Source organism: Macaca thibetana, chromosome 3 (genome assembly GCF_024542745.1).
Source record: "Macaca thibetana thibetana isolate TM-01 chromosome 3, ASM2454274v1, whole genome shotgun sequence".
Taxonomy (NCBI): domain Eukaryota; kingdom Metazoa; phylum Chordata; class Mammalia; order Primates; family Cercopithecidae; genus Macaca; species Macaca thibetana.
Window position 1 is genome coordinate 84,512,997 of NC_065580.1, and position 22,435 is coordinate 84,535,431.

The 22,435-nt window shown below is 36.2% G+C and overlaps 1 protein-coding gene across 6 annotated transcripts in view; it reads right to left on the minus strand.

Moving 5' to 3' along the window:
* Nucleotides 1-22,435, minus strand: part of ETV1 (ETS variant transcription factor 1) — a 101,316-nt gene that overhangs the window by 47,669 nt on the left and 31,212 nt on the right. For all 6 annotated transcript variants that reach the window (XM_050783049.1, XM_050783051.1, XM_050783053.1 and 3 more), the window contains one exon: nt 1,702-1,831. In XM_050783049.1, the coding sequence (XP_050639006.1) occupies nt 1,702-1,831 (130 nt within the window). The remainder of the gene's footprint in view (nt 1-1,701; nt 1,832-22,435) is intronic.

The window sequence follows — 22,435 nt, forward strand, 5'->3', positions numbered from 1 at the left end:
GTATAGAGATGGAAGTACCAGAATTTATTGCATATATCATATATCACTGTGGAGATTATTCATCCCCCAAAAGAAACTCAAAATATTCAGGCAATTCCTTTATTATTGATTTATGGATGTCAGATATGGCATATAAAACAGTGATGATTTCACAATCACAATTCTGATTAATGCTGAAAGGCAATGACAATTCTATATCTAACTGGCATTGACTAGAAATTCCTCAATATGTTAAATAATTACGTTGTGGATACACAGTACTTGTAAGAAGAAAATGCAAAAACAAAACTGAACTATAAAATAAAACTCAGATCGATCAATACTGTCTTATCTGAACTCAGTATGCTTTAATAGTTAGCTTCTACAAGAGACCTTTTTTATAAAACTTTGCAGTTTCAATTGAGCCTGCTCATCATTTCGGGCTCTGGTGAACCTCTTAGAGAAGCAAACATAAAAGACAAGTTTGCAAGAACAAATGGTAATAAAATATCTGAGCATTGGTCAGCTGCCATAATGGCACAAGTCTATGTTTCTTTTTTATTTTTGAGATGGATTATCTCTCTTGTTGCCCAGGCTAGAGTGCAATGGCACGATCTTTGCTCACCGCAACCTCCACCTCCCGGGTTCAAGCGATTCTCCTGCCTCAGCCTCTGGAGTAGCTGAGATTACAGCATGCGCCACCATGCCCGGCTAATTTTGTATTTTTAGTAGAGACGGGGCTTTTCCAGGTTGGTCAGGCTGGTCTCGAACTCCCGACCTCAGGTCATCTGCCCAGCTCTGCCTCCCAAAGTGCTGAGATTACAGGCATGAGCCACCACATATGGCCTATGTTTCTAGACTCTTACATATCTTGGACATAAACAGTGTATGCAATAAATATCTGAGGAAATATTTAATAGAAGACTCCTTTGGGTCATAATGTATGATGAATCTGAATTGACATAACTTACAAAACAGTACGAATATCTGGAATCATTTGTGTAAGTTTCCAAACTCCTTGTAAGAACTAAGTTTCTACTGTAATTGAGAGTGATAATACTCAGTAGAGACAGCCAACTTTTTCTTTATACAATTACAGGCCAATATGAAAAGTAGCATCATGCAATTTACTTTGAAGGGTTTTTAATGAACATATATGTGATAAAATTTTCCAACAAATGAACAATGTACTTTTACTGCACCACCCTTTATTATCATCATCAGAACAACCAGCTTTTGAATAGATAATAGCTTCTGCTAAGTCTTATGAAATTCCAGTTTTATTGCAAATTGTCCATGAACTCATCTTATAGATCATCTGCAAAACCTGACAGATAACTAATGTACTGCTTAGACCTGCCAAATGTTTCATCTTTTTTTTTTTTTCTACAAACTCTATCTAAAGTGTATAATGCATTCATTCTAATGGGAACTTTCAAAAGCTGCTTGTGCCAAGTAAAACTCCTTTTTCAAACCCAAGATGCATCCCTACAGTAGAAAAGCAACTAATGATCTGGATAAAAATTATTGCTTTAAAATGAATCCAAAGTGTGTGTTTGGATGGTAAATGGTTCTTTAGAATTCTGCTAAATGCATTACCTAATTAGCTTGTTATATATTAAAGATGTAACTCATAAAATATGACTTGAGATTTCATATTATTCTGGACTTTTTGATTCAATAAGAACCACTATCTTATATACAAACACCTGGTGGCTTTACCTGACATTGTACAGGCACTTTTCTCCATAGCTGAATTTAAAGGGCTGTTCTTGACTGCAGGCAGAGCCGATTTCTGAACACGGACTGTGGGGTTCTTTCTTGATTTTCAGGGGTAGGCCATGAAAAGCCACTAGAAAAAAAGAACAAAATACCCACAAAAATTAAATGCTGTTAGGAATTATGGAGATTAATGTGTTCTACTTCTCTTGTTGAAAATCATTCACATCTCATATTATATATGTAAGAAAAATCACATTTGATGAATTTCAGTAGCAGAAGATTTCAGAAAATCTTCGTATACTCCTTTTCTGCCTTTATTGTGTAACAAAATGCATGCTTGAATTTTCTCTCATTACTTGAGTCACTTGTAGTTTGCTTAACTGATATTAACAATGCTAGAAGCTCAGTTTCAAGAAAGTACATTTTGAAAACATATCAGAAAGGTTTACAATGACTAAAGCAGAAAAATTACAACTGATTAGCCAAGAATCAACTAAAGACCAAAATACAATTTTAAGCATTATTGAAAGTAAAATATATCAACTGCATCAATAATAATAGTTTAATGAAATGACAACTAGACTAGGACAAAGAAAATCCAGGCGCAGGTCCAGAAGTGACTGATATTACTTTGGGCAAAAAGTCAACATCTTTGAGGCCAGTTCTCATCTATAAAATAGAGATTAAGTATCTGCCTATCTAATTAACAGAACTGTGAAGATGAAATCTAAGAAATATGTAAATGTTGTTTGTCACATGTAATCTACCATGAAACAATTATTCTATATGAAATGATGTTTTCACCTTTTTACTGTGACTTAAAGCATATAAATGCTTATATGCATTTATGTTTAATAACATACAAAGCTACATCACAAAATATGAAAACTTAAAAAATATGTATATGGGGAGGGAATCACAGTTTTAAATCCAATAATTAAAAAACATGCTATAGGCTGGGCGCTGTGGCTCACATCGGTAATCCCAACACTTTGGAAGGCTAAGGCAAGTGGATCACCTGAGGTCAGGAGTTCAAGACCAACCTGAGCAACATGGTGAAACCCTGTCTGTACAAAAATACAAAAATTAGCCGGGTATGATGGCAGGTGCTTGTAATCCCAGCTACTTGGGAGGCTGAGACAGGAGAATTGCTTGAACCCAGAAGGGGAGGTTGCAGTGAGCCGAGGTCATACCATTGCATTCCAGCCTGGGCAACAGAGTGAGACTCCATCTCAAAAAAAAAAAAAAAAAAGCTATATATTTTTTATTCTTCAATATGAAACTGAAGAAATGCCTATTAGAAATCTTATCAGAGTAATTAAATTTTTGGTATAAATGGGAAATTGGTTTAAAAAAGGAAAAAATAGTCATAAGAATAGATTTTGTAATTTACGTATAATATTCACAGGTATGAATAGTCAAGGGATAAATGTAACAGAGACACATGCTGTGGAGATTTATTCTAACTCTTATACAAACTGAAATTAAAACACTGTATGTTAAGTCCGCATTCCAAAAAGAAAGATATGACAAGAGGAATTTTGTGGTTTATGATGTCATTTGTCATTCAATCTAATTATACCATTACAGAATTACAAACTTGCATTAGCTTGAATGGTATATATAATTTTTAATATAAAAATTTGATATCACAAACTACCAAGCTTCAGGAAAACAAATACTATTTGTTTTATATGCATATAATTTTGATACAACTGTTCAATGGCAATTAAGAGTCATCTGAAATATTCTAGAAAATAAATTTGCCAAATAGGTAAACTTTACTTAAGTGATCTAAGAGAAACTTGACACATAATGATAAAATAGTTACCCTAGGTATACAATTTCAAAGCATTTTTTAATGTTGTGTGTGTGTGTGTGCGCATACATGTTTAGTACGCCTATTCAAAGTAAAAAGAAAAACAAAAGAGAAATTTTGTATATCTCCATATGTCAAGAATACTCATGTGCATTAACTTTACCAAGTCAGAAAGCTCTAATTCTTCTGACAGAAGAGGCTTAAGGACCTCAAGAATCAATTATGAGGACTTGTTCGAATTCTGATTTGAACAAGCCAACTATAAAAAGACAACTCTACAATAAATAAGACATTTTAGTATAGACTAGTTATTAGAGAATTTAATAAATCATTGTTAATTTTGTTGGATGTGATAATGGCACAGTAGCTATATTTTAAAAGTTTTAATATTAGAGGTTCATAAAATATTTACAGATAAAATATCCAGAATTTTCTTTAAAATACTCTAGAAAAAATAATTATTTATGAGGAAAGTGATGAATAAGATTAGAAAAATGTTGATAAATGGTAAAAGCCAATTGAAGGGCAGGAGGGAATTAACATTATTCTCTTCACATTTGTCTATGTGTCCTCAATTTCCTGGGTAAACATTTTTTAAATGTGAAAAGAAAACCCACGAAGAATTTAAAGTAGTGTTCTAGGCCCAGTACGGTGGGTCACACCTGTAATCCCAGCTCTTTGGGAGGTCAATGTGGGGAGATCACTTGAGTCCAAGAGTTTGAGACCAGCCTTGTCAACATGGTGAAACTCCATCTCCACTAAAAATACAAAAATTAGCCAGGCATGGTGGTGTACACCTATAATTACAGCTACTCAGGAGGCTGGGGCACGAGAATCACTTGAACCCGTGAGGCAGAGGTTGCCAAGATCGTGTCACTGTACTCCAGCCTAGGTGACAGAGTGAGACTCTGTCTCAAATAAATAAATAAGCAAACAAACAAATAAAGTAGTACTCTATAAGAAAATTGTCTCCCAGTGTATATCTGCGTGTTGTGTGTGTGTACATGACATCTTAGAATAACAAATACTAAATGACACACCTTTGTAATACATTAACCATGCATTTCTTTTTTTTTTTAAACAAATGGTTTTCTATTATTTATTACATCTTTGAACATATTTAGCAAAACGTGTATTCCCAAGTTTTGTTTTGCTTTTTAACTTTAATTTTAGGTTCAGGGATACATGTGCAGGTTTATTATATAGGTAAGCTCGTGTCATGGGAGTTTGTTGTACAGATTATTTTATCACCCAGATACTAAGCCTAGGACCCAGTAGTTATTTTTTTCTGATCCTCTTCGTCTTCCCACCCTCCATCCTCAAGTAGCCCCCAGCGTCTGTTCTTCCCCTTTGTGTCCATGTGTTCTCATCATCCAGCTCCTACTTATAAGTGAGAACATGCATACATCCAAGTTTTAGCACTTCAGATTAAGTATTGGGTTTTACATTTTCATAAGAAAAAGCAGTAGCAACATACAAGGAATTCAAGTAACAAATCATATTGTACCTGAGAGATTAGATCAAATTTATATGACTAAAAATTGATGACCTCTATAGCTAATAAATATGCATGCAGTATGATGTAAAGTTTATCATATTTATCAAAATGTCAGCCATATTGGAGACTATAATGTTTAATATTACTATATTTTAAGTCTTGAGTACCATCAAGTAGGAAAATATTTATAAACAGGACACAAAAAGCACTAACCATAAAAGAAAAAATATCAGCAAATTAGGCTTCATTGAAATCAAAAACACTTTTTCAAAAGACACTATTAAAAAAAAAGGAAAGTAAGTCACAAGCTATAAGATGTTTTAAGTAGAAAGATCTGACAAAGAACTCATATTTAAGAAAATAAGAATTGCAACATATCAGTAAGATAAGACAAATTCCCCATTTAAAAAATTGGCAGAAAGTCTTGAAACAGGCAGGCAGTTCACAAAAGAGGATATCCAGACAGCAAAACAAATGGGAATAACAATAAAATATATGCAAAGGTATTTAAAATCTCTATTCTTCAGAAAACTGCAAAATAATTCACATGAGATTATCACTATATAATTGTATCAGATAGATATAGATATCACCAGAATGACTAACCTGCAAAAGATAGACATTACGAAGTTTTGGTGAAGACAAGAAGCAATGGGAACTTTTACACAAGCTGCTGAGAGTATGGATTAGTATAACAAGCACTTTGGAAAACTTTCTGGAAATATCTACTAGGTCAACAGAAATCTACTCTATGATCCAATAATACACCCTTAGGTATATATCCAAGAAAAAGGAGTGCATATGTTCACCAAAAGACATGTTTGAGAATGTTCAAAGCAGCTTTAATCATGACAGCAAAAACTGGAAAAACTCAAATATTCACCAATGGGCAAATGGATAAATAAATCATGGCATAAGCATACAGTGGAATGAATACTATACAGGAATAAAAAGGGACAAATTACATGCAAAAACACAGATGATCTCACAGGTACGAAGTTATGGAAATACATCTTGCTAGAAACATTTTACATCTTGCTCTGGGTGGTGGTTATGTGGATATATACACATGTAAAATTCATCAAAATATACACTTCAGATTTTTGCATTATAATGAATGTATATCCATATAAAGTTTAAAAAACTCTGAGGGACATTAATCAAAGCTACACTAATTAAGTTATTTGAACATGTCTGACTTTTTGACGCAGCTGAGACATCTGAAAATGCGCTTCAACTTCACAGGAGAGATTATTCCAGATGGGTAGGGAATGGAGGGTGGGGAGGAATGGCATGTTTTCCGCACCATCATGAATGGCTGCTAGCATGACAACAGCCTTCTATCAAAATATCCCTTAGTACGGACCTAGAAGCAAAAGGCATGATCCATGCTAGTGGAAATGCTATTTGGTGCTCTACTACTTTCAGATTGGCCCAGTGAGTTTCCTGAAGTGACCTCAGAAGAAGGGGCGTGTCTTAATCTGTTTAGGCTGCTGTAACAAAAATACCATAGACTGTATGATTTATAAACAACAGGTATTTATTGCTGCCAGCTCTGGAAGCTGGGAAATCCAGCATCAAGTCACCAGCAGATTCAGCGTTTGGTGAAAGCTCACTTCCTGGTTCACAGATAGTCATCTTCTCGTTGCAACTTCACATAGCAGAAATCACAAGTGAGCTCCCTGGGATCTCTTTAGTAAGGGAATAGGGGCACTAATCCCATTGGCTCCATCTTCATGACCTAATCACTTCCTGAAGTCCTCACCTCCAAATACCATCACACTGGGGAGTCAGTTTCAATATCTGAATTTGCTGGGGCGGGGGCAGTGAGAGAGGGACACAAACATTCAGTCTACTACTGCAGGGCGTAAGGATTCTCAAAGGGTTATCAGAGGTGAGCTGCTCCCTGAACACAGGATCCCCAAATCTGGCACATCATCAAATTATCTAGGGAGCTGCTGGAGAAACACAGATTCTCAAACCCCATTGGTTATTGGTTGGATTGTGTCTCCTCAGAATTTACATGTTGAAATTTCAACACCAGAATCTCTTATTTGGAAGATTAAATTAACATAAGGTCATTAAGGTGAGCACTAATCCAATGTGACTAGTATCTTTATAAAAGGGAGAATCTGGTTAAAGAGACATGCACACAGGGAGACTGTTATATGAAAACGAGGGCACAGGTAAGAGTGAGGCCTCTACAAGCCAAGGAATGCCAGAGGTTCCCAGGAAACTACCAGAAGCTAGGAAGAGGCAGGGAATAGATTCTCTCTCACAGCCCTCCAAGTCCTGCTGACAGCCTTCATCTTGGATTCCCAGCCTCCAGAACTTTGAAACAACAAATTTCACAAAGCAACCCAGTTTGTGATACTTTGTTACAGCAGCCCGGGAAAACTAATACACCACTCCCAGAAATTCCATTCATTAGAACTGGGTTGTATCAGGATTCTGAATCTTATAAAACTTTCTAGGTGATTGCTCATAATTGGGCAAATTTGAATCCACTGTGTTCTGATGTATGCTGCATTCAAATAGGTCCAGTAGTTGAAAAGAGTTTTTTTTTTTTTTTTTTAATCCGGTAACATCTTCCTATTCCTTAGATGCCAACACTCAAGGATTCTTACAAGTTCTCCCACTCCAGCAGTTTTGGGATACCCAGCTCTCTCCATAACAGGTTCAACCTATGTGGGCCTCAGTCACTATGGGCCCTTGAAACTGATTTTTTTTTTTTTTTCCTAATCATAAGCCAAATAAGTAATCCAATGAATCTGAGTTGGCAAGAATTTTTTTTTTTTGAATTGCTGCATGTGAGGAAAAAAGAGAAAGCCAACCTAAAAATCTTCAACTTACAGCACAAAAGCCGTAGGCTACATTATTTTCCTCATTTTAACTTTCCTGCTTCCTGGATATTCTGTGTCACAAAAATGACTTCTCTTATTTATTCTTAAATAAGAGTAGTTTAGAGACTCCCATCAGAGAGGACTGAGTTGAAAACGTGTTGGGTATTTCATCACAGGGCTGAGAATCTGAGTCTGCTAACAGGCGGTTTTCCAGTTCATTGGCACAGGCACAAGCAAAAGCAGCACATTCATTTTGTGCAATTTGCTTTACCTTCCCACATGGAGTTGGTGCATGTAAAAGGCTGTTAAGTACTAAATTATTCCTTATCAAATCACCATCATCTGGAGTCATGATCAACACTAATTAAATTACTTTCGTTGAACACGGCTCCAGCCTGCTGCTGAGGCTGCTAGGTACTTTTCATTTCTCTTGCAGTACCATCCTTGCTGGGTCTGGAACAGAGTTACAGGCATCTGCATTGTTTGTAGTTTTAATTAAAGTGAATCTTTCCTTCTTCAAGTGCACCAAATCAAGTGAGTTAACTCCTTCATTTCATTTGCAAAGTGGTAGTTCAAAATGATATTATATTTTTTATCCCTGACTTCAGACAGGTCAGATAATTTATCTAGAAAATCTGCAGTCTTCCTCTGGCATTCTTCAAACACATTTTCCATGGAAACTTTTATGATCCACAACTCCTCCGGACAATCAAATTTTTGGGAGGAAAGGCAGAAAGAACGCTCAAGAGATGTGTCTTGCATTTTTTCTTTGATGGAAGCTTGACCTTTAAAACCACATCTTAAGGCTGACTAATGATCACTTGAGTTCTTCTAATGGTTAAATTTAAGAGCTCCAAAATACCAAGACTTTAAAAAATGCACTTCCAAAATAAACTTAACCACTTCTTAATTCGGAAGTTTACTTGGGGTTATGGGATTCCTCATGAAGTTTTTGCTTAATTAGTAACTGTTTTCATTTAGAACTATGAACTATGACACATCATTGCTTTCAATTTTTTCTACCTATATTTTAGAAAGAGGGCACAATCTTGTCATTATTATTTTACCAGAGCATAGAAATGCCCTTAGCTTTCTAAGAGCAACAATGCTGGTATACAACTACATCTTTGGCTGAGGGTAGATACATAATGTAAAATCACATTTGAACACTTGAAATATAAGTGGAGAATATGTATTTATTTACTTATTTTATTCATTTATTCATTCATTTATTTATTTTGAGATGGAGTCTCGCTCTGTCTCCCAGGCTGGAGTGCAGTGGCACGATCTCAGCTCACTGCAACCTCCGACTCGAGGGTTCAAGTGATTCTCCTGCCTCAGCCTCCCAAGTAGCTGGGATTACAGGTGTGTGTCACCATGCTCAGCTAATTTTTTTGCATTTTTAATAGAGACGGGGTTTCACCATGTTGGCCAGGCTGGTCTCAAACTCCTGACCACTTCAGCCTCCCAAAGTGCTGGGATTATAGGCATGAGCCACTACACCTGGCTGAGAATATGAATTTAAAATTTGCTCAAAGGAGAATAATTTCCCAAACAATCATAAGATTGGGGCATTATTTGTATCCTTACATTGAAAACAGATAATGTTTGTTACAACTGACTGGTTAATGTAAATCCAGAGAATGAACAATGAAATCTATGATTCATGTATGTTTTTGTTTATATTTTTACAGTGAAGACGATGTCTTGTAAATTTAACAAAGATAATATATTTAACTTAAGTGTTAACAAACTCTGATTGAGTTTGGAATCCTAATAGAAAACACTAATTGTAATCCTAATAGAAAACATTAACTATACAAAAAAAAAAAAAAAAAAAAAACACTCAAACACACATAACATTTAACCACTTTCAAAGAATTGTCCCATACTCTATTTGATTCTCATCATTTAAGACAAGAACATATATAATCATTCCCATTTAACAGATCTTTTTAAAAGGCACAAAGAAGCTAAGACCATGTCTGACTAAAGATCTAACACTAAATCATAGCACATTAAGAATTAGAGCCCTGGTTGGGCACGGTGGCTCACACCTGTAATCCCAGCACTTTGGGAAGCCGAGAAGGGCAGATCACGAGGTCAGGAAATCGAGACCATCCTGGCTAACACAGTGAAACCCCATCTCTACTAAAGACACAAAAAATTAGCTGGGTGTGATGGCGGGCACCTGTAGTCCCAGCTACTCGGGAGGCTGAGGCAGGAGAATGGCATGAACCCAGGAGGTGGAGCTTGCAGTGAGCTGTGCCACTGCACTCCAGGCTGAGTGACAGAGGAGACTCCGACTCAAAATAAGTAAATAAATAAATAAATTAGAGTCCTGTGCTCAATCTTAAGATTGTAACTGTTGAACTCTTGAGTATATAATTCAAATTTATTTATACACACACACTCATTATTTCCTTCATGCATGAGCACTACTATCACATTATACGAGATTTTTATTCATTCATTTCTTCAGCAACTAATTCATTAATTCATTCGTTAATTCATCTACCATGCCCCAGACACTATGGCAGGTCCTGAGAGGGTGAAGGAATGCGGAGCTATGGAATGAAGATAAATAGTGAGACATAGTCCTTATTATCAAGAGCTCATAGAAGTCCAATTAGAGCTTTATTTGGTGTTTTAAATATTCCCTAATAAAAATTTTAGGCAGTATTCTTTAAGTATGACTAATTCATGTGTGTCTGATACATGTATCTGTATGTATGACCTTAGTACTATATTCTTGGCATTTGTATCCAAATAAAAACGCTTCTCAGAGTATTCATGTTTGCTTTCAGGCAATCTGCCTTCTTTCAATTTATTACTGTGACCAAAGGCATTTAAAAATTCACACCACTCGTATTCCACTGAAGGAAGAATGTTGCTATTCAACATTTGAAGCTTCCCCTATACTCTGATAGCCAAAATGTCACAATGATGGAAAGGTCTCCTTCTATATGTGGACAGCGAAAGTAAATACAGTGATAAGTTGTCTTGGCTCTGACCTTTCACTCTGCTTTCCTCCCAACTCTTGTCATAAGAGTGAAATAGGGTAGCAGTTTCTGTGAGTAGCAAACAATTACCCTGAGAAGAAAAACACATCACATTTTTAATTCTTCTCTAAACAGAAATAAAATCTATAGTTTTGGAGGAAGAGCCTTGAAGACAGTCTCTTTATTTTGAGGTTGCGATTTCTGGTCTGTTCAAAAATTATGTTTTAGAATAGTCTTCTGTATGCTGTTCTAGAACAGAGGTTGGCAAATTACAGCCCATGGGCCAAATCCGGCCTTCCACCTGTTTTTGTAAATGAAGCGTTAGTAGAACACTCTCCCACCCATTCATTTCGGTCTAGTCTAGGGCTACTTTGAGCTACAATGGCCAAATGGAGTAGTTGTAACAGAAACCATATGACCCACAAAGCCCGAAATATTTACCATCTGACTCTTTACAGAGAAAAGTTTGCTGATTCCTGTTCCAGAATATAGTCTACAATGAAAAAGGAGAAGGAAAACACTAAAGTGGCTGGATGGAAAGTGACACCTGCTAGTGACAGAGACAGCTCAACTAGTCAACAAAGGACACTTAATTTTAATCTCTTAACTCTTGGTTTACTCTGACTCTCAAAACCAAAAATGTGGAGCCTTGTGTAGCCAATTTTACAGCAATATACACAAATAGCTGATTTAAAAAATGACACAAAATTGAGACTAAAAATCTACAAATTTATGTGCTTTGAGAAATTTCAAGGCATTTACTTAGATCAGGGTGATGATGTATAACATGGAGAATTTTTTGCACCTGTCTAAAAAATGTAACTGAAAAAGTCAAAACAAATCATAGTGTGGATACTAAAGTGCTTGTAAAAAAAATTTTCACTTGGCTATAGCAGTGATTTAAAAAAAAAAAAATCTCTGTAAAAGGGAGGGGGGAAGTAAATGGTATATATAAATTAGATTATTTAAGACCAGATACAAGCATGGCATGAAAAATGCACACAGCCTTTTATACAAATATATGTAGTTAGGAATACACTCAGTAGATGAAAAGCATTCACTTTAAGTTAATATGACTTCAATTTCAGGTAATAAATGGATCGCAATGACCTCAATTAGTGCTCAGTTAAATTCCAGAAGCAAAGGGGAAGGCTTGAGTATAAATAAAGACAATGGTGTCACATGCTTTGTGAATCCATCTTCCAAGACACACAGAAGCAGAAGGCACTTTCAGCTGCATCTGAGGCTCTCAAAGATTCTTTCTAGTACATTTACCTCTTCCAAGTCCTCCCCACCCCCACCGTGTACATATACCACTCACACATACACACACCAATATCCATTACTAAAGGGCCTAATCTCAGCCATCAGCAGAGTGCCTTTATGGGGCCATTAAACCATTTCTCTTGTTTACAGTGCCTGAAGAAAGATGTGAATTATGTCTGTGACAAAACAAGCGATAACATTTCTAAACTGCTATCAAAATGCAAACTGAAACACATTTAAGGACAGGGACCCTGATTCGAGTTTTCATGATTTTCCATTATTTGCAGCATCTGGAAATACATTCACCTATAATATTTCCGAGACAGGAATTTAGACCATAGCACAGCAAGTTGATATGAGTTTTTTTCTTAAATAATATTCTTTAAGGAGAGCAACCATTAAAAAACAATGCCACCAAGTTTTAAAGGAGTACCGTCAGTCTGCAGAGATCAGATACCCAGTTTGCTCCTAGAAGTTACTTTGGCAACACAGGGGAAAAGTAATGTGAACTCTCCTCCCTTTTTAGGAACATCAGGGTTTTTAAATTGAAGCAGACATTAGATATGATTAAGTTTTCAGGATTGAGTCAATGTTTGTTTTAGCTTCGGAGACCTTTGTACTAAGGGAATCATAAGTGGAAGCCCAATGTGTAAAACAGGTAAGAGTGGAGTGACCTTTATGGGGGAAAGGAAGCAGTCATCAATATGCCCCCACCTTGCTTCCTGAAGTAGATCCTTAGCACGTGCAAGGATCTTCCTGGGCAGTTCAAAAACCAGTGCTGAGTCTCAGAACTCATTTCACAGAAGGAAGCATCAAACTTTTGTGAGTGTGTGTGTGAGAGAGAGAGAGATCCCAAACTCCTATCAGTAACAGTAACTTCACACTGTCTTGCAGGGATCCCTGAGTAGTCTTGCCAGGGTGTACCTAAATGAAGGAGATACAGTTTGAAAAAGTCCTGGAAGGGATCAGGTGTCTACAGACTTGGAAACTAGTGCTGAGGACAGAGCTGAAATCGGATGCCAGGATTCCTCACTCTACAGATTGGGGGACTTTGGATGAATGCTGCAACCTCACAAGGCAGCTGTTTCTCAAAAGCAGACTTAAAAATTCAACTGTCTCTACATTGCACAATACCATAACAACTTAATAGAAGAGAATGGATAAGTATTCTGGATTGGGGTCCATCTTTCATCTTTTCCAAAATTAGTGGGGATACCAAGATGTGGCCAAGTCTCACTTCCAGAAGGTCACTTTCCCCCAGCCCTGATGATCTAAATCAGAGGTTGCCAATATTTCTTTCTTTCAGAGTGGTTGCAAATAACTTCAATTAACTGTGATTATTTAAAAATCAGCTTCAAAATCTTCTTCTGGTTTAAAAATCCAAACTGCTGGCCTCTCTAGGAACACACATACACACACACACACATACACACACACACACACACACACACACAATCCAGCAACACTGGGTCCACTTTTCTGCTTGAAAAACAGGTCAGGAGTTGGCTGAGCCACTGTCAGCTGCCCCTTTGGCCAGGACCTGTGCTTTCCTATATGCCACAGTCCCCACCACCCCATTCCCTACACCACTTGTGCTAAGTTCACTTCACTCACTTATCTGCCTGCTTACCCCCTATTTAACACACATATAAGAAATCATCATGTTTACAAGTAAATGTGCATGTGCATGTTCTCTTTCTCTTGCTGTCTCTCACACACACACACAAAACATCATCTCTAATTAGCAAAAATAAATATTATAAAACTCATGTTACACCCATGGATTAAATACTCAAGACCTACTCTCAGGCAATAAGACATAGTGGCAAAGCTAGCAGGCACTTATATCTGCCTAGTTCTAAATCTTGCCACTGCCACTTATTAACTATAAGACTGGTCAATCCACTTAACTTCTCTGTACTTCAATTTTCTCATCTATAAAATGGGATAATAACAGCACCTGCCTCATAGAGTTGCTGGTAGGACTAAGGGAGCCACTATATAAAAAGTGTATATTGGAGTCCTTAGTGACGTTAGTTGTTGGTGTTATTATTCAAACCCAGAATCATCAAGTGTTACAGCCAAAAGAGAAAATGTAGATGATCCAGTCACATAAAAGCTGACTGGTTACGAACATGGAGACTAAATCTTGGCTTTGCCACTTACTAAACGAAGGACCTCTGGTGAGCTAGGTAACCTTTGTGTCACTGAGTTTCCCCTTTTGTAATATCAAATATTGTAATATAAAAATTATTAATTATAATATCAAATATTATAATGTCACAAATCCCATAGAACTTCCTCATGGGATCTGTGTAAGAATTTAATGAGGTAACACATATGAGAACTTAATAGTACCTGACATGTGGCAAGTACTCAGTAAATGTTTGTTACTACTAGTATTAGTCCAACTACTTCCTTATACAAAAGACAAACAGAGTCAAGGATGTACACTGACTTGTAGAAACAGAGCTTCAAGCCATCAGATGTTACTTCACTGCTTTTTCTATTTAATCTTGTTTCCAATTTCTCTATCAGTTAACTACACACTAAGAGCAAAAATAAATAAATAAACATGGAAAAAGTCAATTTGGACAAGGTATCCTGACAGAAGGAAAAGCAAAAGGTGTGGCCTGGTAGAAAGAACACTGGATTAGGAGTCGAGTCATCTCTACCCGGCTCCTAGCCCAGCTAGCTGCATAATCATGGAATAACTGTGCAACCTCCCTGGGCTTCTATTCCTAATCTGCAAACTAAAGCCATTAGGCCAAATCATCTTTTTTATCGTTCTAAAATGTAGTGCCTGTGTGTAAGTGCTTGCTTACTTACTGATGTAAGAGAGAAAAGGAAAATGGCAAAGGTCTGATACAAGAATTCCAAGGGCATAACATTCTAAAGTCATTTACTAATAAGGGCACAGAGCTCTACAAGCCACAATAATAACTGAGGGCATTTGCTGCATTTTAGCAAAGGGTGGCAACCAACATTCATAATGACAACACTTAACCATCATGAAAAAGCAACATTGGGTATAAGTACTATATTTAAGAAGGGAAGGAGGGTACATAATGCACATTAGAAAGAGGTACATGCAATATGGTTAACATTTTAAAACACTTGATGCTTTAAAATTTGACTACAGGGACACCCGCCCCCCCCCCACGTTTTAGTAGGAAATGTGGGAAAGTAAGATGTTATTATATTAATTTTAAAAAGGCAGAATAGAAAGACAAAGTTAGATTCCTAATTTTAAAAGCATCACAAGCATCATTAATTGAAAAATAAAGAGACCAAATGCAGAATATGTTGATTCATTCCTCTAAATTTTAAAGCCTAAACTTAATATAATGGTACTTCAGCAGTAGCGGTACTAAATGATTCTCGTCTTCACAGTCTAATTGCCAGGAGAAAGTGCCCTGGGAGGAAACTGGTTCTTCCATCTGGAAAAAGGATAAGAACAGGGAAAGGAAGGCCTAATGTATGAACAATCCAAATCTAATCAGTTTTGCATTTTGCACTGGCTTCAAATCAGATCTTCCTACCCCTACTGGTCCAGTAGATGGAAAGCAGCACGACACTATTTTTTTGGAAACAAATTCTGTACAGGGAGCCCAAACATACAGTACTTCATATCCAACTGGCAGGAATAAAACCTGAACAAGCTGCAGCTATTTGAGAAACAGATCTAATAAATTGAAATGAAATGCCTGAATCAAGATACCCATCCAAATCCACACCTCTCAAAATTTGGTATACTTAATAAATTACCTAATTATGACCTTTATGAATATTGAAAACACCTCTTCTACAGAAATTGTCCCACTTTGCTGCAATAGGGACACTCTTTAAGCCCTGCACATCTCCAAAAATAAAAATCTCTTCTCTGCCTAGCAATTCCGTAATTGTTTTCAAAGAATGGACAATATGTATTTAGAAGAGACTGGGAAGTATTTGTTATTATTCATAGCTGAGTAGGGGCTGAAAGATCCCAACACTTCCTGGTGTTTCTCAGGCCAGGATGAAGTACTGAGGAATGCTACGGCAGATGGGCCTGCACAATGTGCAGACACCAAAGGTGCTTTGTCCTGGCTACTGAGTGACTATGAAGACAGGTTCTTACCATAAGAACACGAAAAAAAAGAAAAGAAAAGAAAAAAAAAAAAAAGGTGAGCTTCCTTCTACCCTGCATCCCCCACACCTCCACCAGGATGCCAGAACAGATTCCATAGTGCTATCCTCTGTAGGCTATCTGTGTAGATCTCTAACAAATAGTTTAGAACAAAGTGGTAAATATATTCCTTGAAATCCAGTGTTACAAAAAAGAAAGCAGATCATAACAGACAATAGTCGATGAAGATGTAGCATCTAAAGATAACTTATTCAGAAATAAATGATAAATGTGATCTTTAATTTTGCTTTTTTATTAAATCACAAACACAGGAGCTCACCTTAAGATTTTATATTAGTTATTGTATCTATGCACCATAGTAACATACGAAACAAAATTAAGATAATATTGCATTGCCATAGAAGACTACAAAATACTAATATGCCTGTCATCACTTTGAAATGATAATTACTAAAAAGGCATTTCTAAGGTTTGTAAATTTTATACACTAAGAACAAGTAGTCAAATAAGTATGTTAACATGAAATAAAATAAAATCATTTTCTCCAGCAGTATTTTAAAGGCAATAAAATAAGTAATTAGTGATGCAAATACTTGCTTAAATGAATTTATTACTGTGGTCTTCAGAACCAGAGCAGTGTAATTCTAAATTTAGAATTCATCTCACATGGATTAGCATGATCTAAACAATTCTTCAAATAAGCCCAGAGGTAAGAGCAATGGTACATGGCTTACAAAGTGGAGAAGACCACCACCAAGACAACTAAAACTCCACATCTATACACCACACTCATGAATCTAGGGAAACACTATTATTGTTCCATTCTTCAAATGTTTGTGCAGTACCTGTTTTAATATTTAGCTCCTGGAAAGGATCTTTCAATTTCAGTTTGGTGATCCTATATTGCTTAAAAAAAATTTATTGTCTTTTGAGTTATTGAATCCTCACTTTTGATACATCATTTCACTTATTTTTCTTCCAGTCTGTACGTAAAAAGAGTCTGTAGTTCGAATGGTCGTAAACTGACTATTTTAGCACCAAAGTGGCATGCTGGATAAGTGGGAAACAACCCTCAATGGTTGAAGTACACCTGCAGCATTCTTATGTCACCCTACTGAAGACAAGATTGAGATCAATTCAGACATCACTAGTCACTTGGCTCCTTGTTCAAAACAACCCCATTGGTAGACAATCAAAGCTGAAAATATGTTCTGAATACCAGAGCTAGGAAAGTTTGCCCAAAAAAAGAAAGCCAGCTGGCTAGGGCCAAAAAAAGTACCTTTCAGTAAATGCCAATAAAACTTTACAAGCTGCCAAAATAACAAAGATAGAGTAATTACAAAGGAAACTTCACAATTTTCCTGACAATAAACACCTTCTTAAAACAAATTTTTCTGTCACCTGGCCTCAATTGTTACAGCTGTTAATACTGACTGGGGTAAATCTTGCAAAAACATTTCATGTGAACCAACTACTAATTTGGCACAACATTTTTATAATTTTTATCCCAAAATAAATTTGGAAAATGTTCTTTAAAAATCCCTTCTAATATTTAATTCAATGTATATTAAAGGAGTTTCCATGAGGAACCGTCACTCTTACAGAAAAGCTTCTACCCAAAGTATTTCACCCAACTTGAAAATTTTCATTGAATTCTGTAAGATTAAGAATCCCCCCCCTCAAAAAAAAAGGGAGCTGCTATATGACATACAAAAGTAAAGGCTGTGATTGGGCAGGGCCACTTTTTTTTTTTAAGCAGTCAAGTCCTTTTTTAATTTCTTAACAATAAAATAAATATTAACTTAAAAACATTTACAGCCCAAGAGCTACATCAGAATAATGAACTATAAGAGTCTCTGCTGACGCAAACCGAGCCATTGCCAATAAAACAAGAAGCAAACAAGCCAAATGCTGACAAGGAAAGCCAAGCAAGAAAGCCTTGGATAGACTTAACCATGGCCATGAAAAACACAGTGAGGAGACACTGTGTAAGATACCTATGTAAGAAATTAATTTGAATACCTCTTTAAATACTTTGCAAGTATTGTAGGAACTAAATGTATTGGATCAGTGAATGCACAGATCACATTTCCATACCTAAAGGATATAATCCCAAGAAAATTATTATTGGAATGAAGAATTTTTGAATTATATTAGCATATCATGAGTAATTTTTGTGATTTCTTAACACACTCATTTTTTTCTACAAGGACATATCTCTAATTTCTCATCGGGATCCATTTAGGAGTTCTGAATCACACATGAACCAAGCCAAATTACAGTATTTCATAAGGAGTTTAAGAGATTACTCTTGTCCACCTGCACAGTCTTTAAAATGAACAGTTACTGAGAAGTGCTGTAATCATAGACACGCAGCTTGTTAAATCTGATTTCAATACCAATACCCTGCATGCAGTTTATACTAAGACATATTTAGACAAAGTTACAATTACATTTGACTTAGTTGATATGATCTAGTGATAAAGAAATATTACAATAGCTGAAAATATAAAATCAAGTATTATACAACTATTCTTTAATTACATACACTTGTAACCTAATAAATGTTTTTAATTTTCACCCTATTTATAATAATCCACAAGGGCTTCTTAAATGTTCCTTAAATTCTTGTTACACTTTATAGAGTTGTTGATATAACCTCCCAGCTGCTAGTTCAAAGGATTTTTGTTTCTTTTTTATTGGCTCTAGAGTCTCCCTATTACACTATTCCAGGAGTGTACCCTTAAGGCTATATTATAGGAGAGAACTCCGTATAATAAGATCATTGCCATCCTTCAGGAACCAAGCCTTGTCTGATGGGAACCAAGATAGTTCACCTGTTACTAAATTTGCCTCCATAGCAATAGTGTCATGGCAACATTCCAATGTATATTTTTTACTTTGACTTGCTAACTGCAAATAAGGGGAAATTAGATTACCACATTAAGCATAAAGTGTAGAGCATAACTAGGTAGCAGTGGTGTACAGGTGTTATTGGAAATAGAAAATCTCAGCATGGAAGCAATAATACTTCAACATTACAAATCTTTTTACTTCTATCTTGGGCAGAGCATTTTGTAGTAACATCAAAATACATATCAAATCATACTAATCCTTGCACAACGCAAGTCTTTATGTTATACATAATATACAGTATACAGAGGCACTACATAGGAAATAAACTGCATTTGATTTTATTGTCACATAAGTAACACATAAATTGTCACTTCATTTAAGTAAATACCAGTTACTAATTTCTGTGGATCAATAAAATTTTTAAAAGACTCCAAGGAAAATAGCAAAATGTCAAAAAAATTAAGATGTGATTATTAAGGTGGATCTCTATTATTAAATGAGGAGGTATATCCAAATACTCAAGTGTTCTAATGTTTAACTGCCTGTTTTTAAAACATCAAACTATATTTACTGCTACATAAACCTAAGGCACCTATTCAAATGTAACCTTTTGAGATGCTTAGATGGTGGCACCAAGCCCTTTTGAATGGACAGGTATTACAATGTTTGCTCTAGATCACAGATCAATTATAGGGATAATCAGTTTTCTATAACTTGGTGATCAAAGAGGACGGTAAACAATGGCAGCAAACAGCATTGGTTGTCTACCAACACAATACAATGGTGGAAACTTGCACATGGAATGAATTTTTTAGTATTTCTGTCTTATTTTATTTTCTGCATTATAATCTAATTCTTTAAAATACTGAGCTCTGCCAAAGCGTCTGCTGTAACTCCAGGTGGAAGGTGCATCAAATACTGTAGCCAGCTGATATATTCAGCAGCTTATATTAGCACTTAAACACACAAAGAAGATTTATACAGCACTCCTTTGTAATTGATAGTTCCAAGAAACTAGAAAAGTATGAAGATGAAAGCGCGCTCTGCTCTCCTTCCAAGTGTGCAAAGAGAAAAGATGAGCTTTGGAGAAACACATGGATACCACCTGCAAAACAATCCTATGATCACAACCATGATAGGCCTGGTTTGCATTCTCCTCCTCACGCCTTTGAAGTAAATAGAAGCTTTGTAAATTGAGGGTGTGCATAGGGATAAAAGTTAATTCAGATAAAGCCTGATTCTCCTCTTCCCATACAGGGCATGCATAAATTCTTAGCCAGTGACTATTTCTTTGAATTACTACATTAGATTCCACTGACATAAAATATCTGGTATATATGCATTATTTAGCATGTATTTGTTTTAAATATGGTTAAGTAGAAGTGTGCCTATATGCTAAAATCCATTTACAAAAATACATTATACTCCTTTGCTTTTTTCTTTCCACTTTTCCTCCCCAATAACATGACATTTTCATCCTCAGAAATGTCCAGGTTGGCCCATTTGTTGTTGTTCAGATAAAACCTGAATACATCTGACTTTTGCTAACCCACAAAATGACCTATCAAACTTCATTCCCATTGCTATCCAGTGTGTATGTCTGTATTCAAACACTGCTACCATTCTCTCTGATGGACAGAAAATGCTCATTCTTACTTCAGAACAATTAATACCTGGTCTTCTCCCGACTTACTAGGCCTTCCCCTCATCACTGGGTAAATCATACAAATCTTGAGAAGCCCAGTTGATGTGTGGTAAGCACAGATATATTAAAAATCAGGTGCCAAGGAAGATCGTTCCAGTTCCGTCACTACTTGGGTACTGTTTGTTACTTTGAGCAAATTGTTTTGCTCCCGACAATCTTAGTTTTGGCACACAGCTCTATCTAGGAGACAGTGTAGCATCATGGTTAACAGTATAAACTCTGGAGCCAGATCTACAACTTGGTTGCTGTGTGACACGGGACAATCCACCTAACTACTCTGTGCCTTGATTTTCTCACCAAAAGAAGGAGATAATAGTTTCTACTAAATAAGGATGCTATGAAGACTGGCTGAATTAAGATATTTATAAAGTGTTTAGAAGAGGAATTAGCACATAGTGAGCATTACACAAGTATTAGCTATTATCCAACAAATACAGAGACACTGGGTGAATAATCTCTAGGTTCCTGTCGTTTCTAATATTTCTCGTTCTATTGTAGGTCAGGCTTCATTTTCTTCATTTTCTTCAATTTCTTCATGAGGTCTTTCTCAAGTACTCCAATCTGTGTTGATCTTACTTAAAAAAATATCTATAGAATTTAGTGTCTGTAAGGACCGTTCATTTAATTTGTAGTCAGGTAGTATTTTTTAAATTGTTAATACAATAATAGTATTAATATTAATAACTATGAGTGATCTATTTTATCCTCCTTATACATCTGTAGTATCCTCATTCTTCAAAGTCCCTTTGAAAGATGAGGAAGTACTAAGAGATTAATTGACATACCAAGGTTACCCGGCTATCAATAGGAAGTAGTAGATGGAGCATTGAGCCTAACTAGTAGGACTCCAAAGGCTGCACTCTTAGGTGCTATTTTAACTTCCCACTCACTGTACCTTAAGTAGTCCCAGCATATGCTTCCCCTTCTTCCATACTTCGCAGTATGCTTTTACAAGGCAGGAATCATGTTTTTTTAAATATTTTTATGCATAAGAATTGTATCCCATATAAATAGATACTTAAGTACCTATCTATCTTTATCCTGGCATGATAACTATGCAAGTAATTCACACAATGTCTAAAATGGAATGAGTCTCAAAACGATTGCTTAAAAATGGTTTGTTCTGGCTAGGCACAGTGGCTCACAACTGTAATCCCAGCACTTTGCAAAGCCGAGGTAGGTGGATCATTTGAGGTCAGGAGTTTGAGACCAGCCTGGCCAACATGGTGAAACCTCGTCTCTACTAAAAATACGAAAAGTAGCCAGAGTGGTGGCACATGCCTGTAGTCCCAGCTACTCAGGAGGCTGAGGCAGGAGAATGACTGGAATCTGGGAGGCAGAGGTTGCAGTGAGCCAAGATAATACCACTGACCTCCAGCCTGGGCAACAGAGTGAGACTCCATCTCAAAAAAAAGAAAAAAAAAAAAAGATTTATTCCCTGGAACCTTTTTTTTTTTTTTTTAATTGGGAGCCATACATAGATTATTTATCTTTCTTAAGTTAAATACTTAGAGTACTGTGCATAGACAACCTGACACATAAAATAAAGATCCGAGTCTTCCACAGATCTGTAATGTATTTGCTGCTACATCTACAGTACTTCTTCTTTTTGAGTT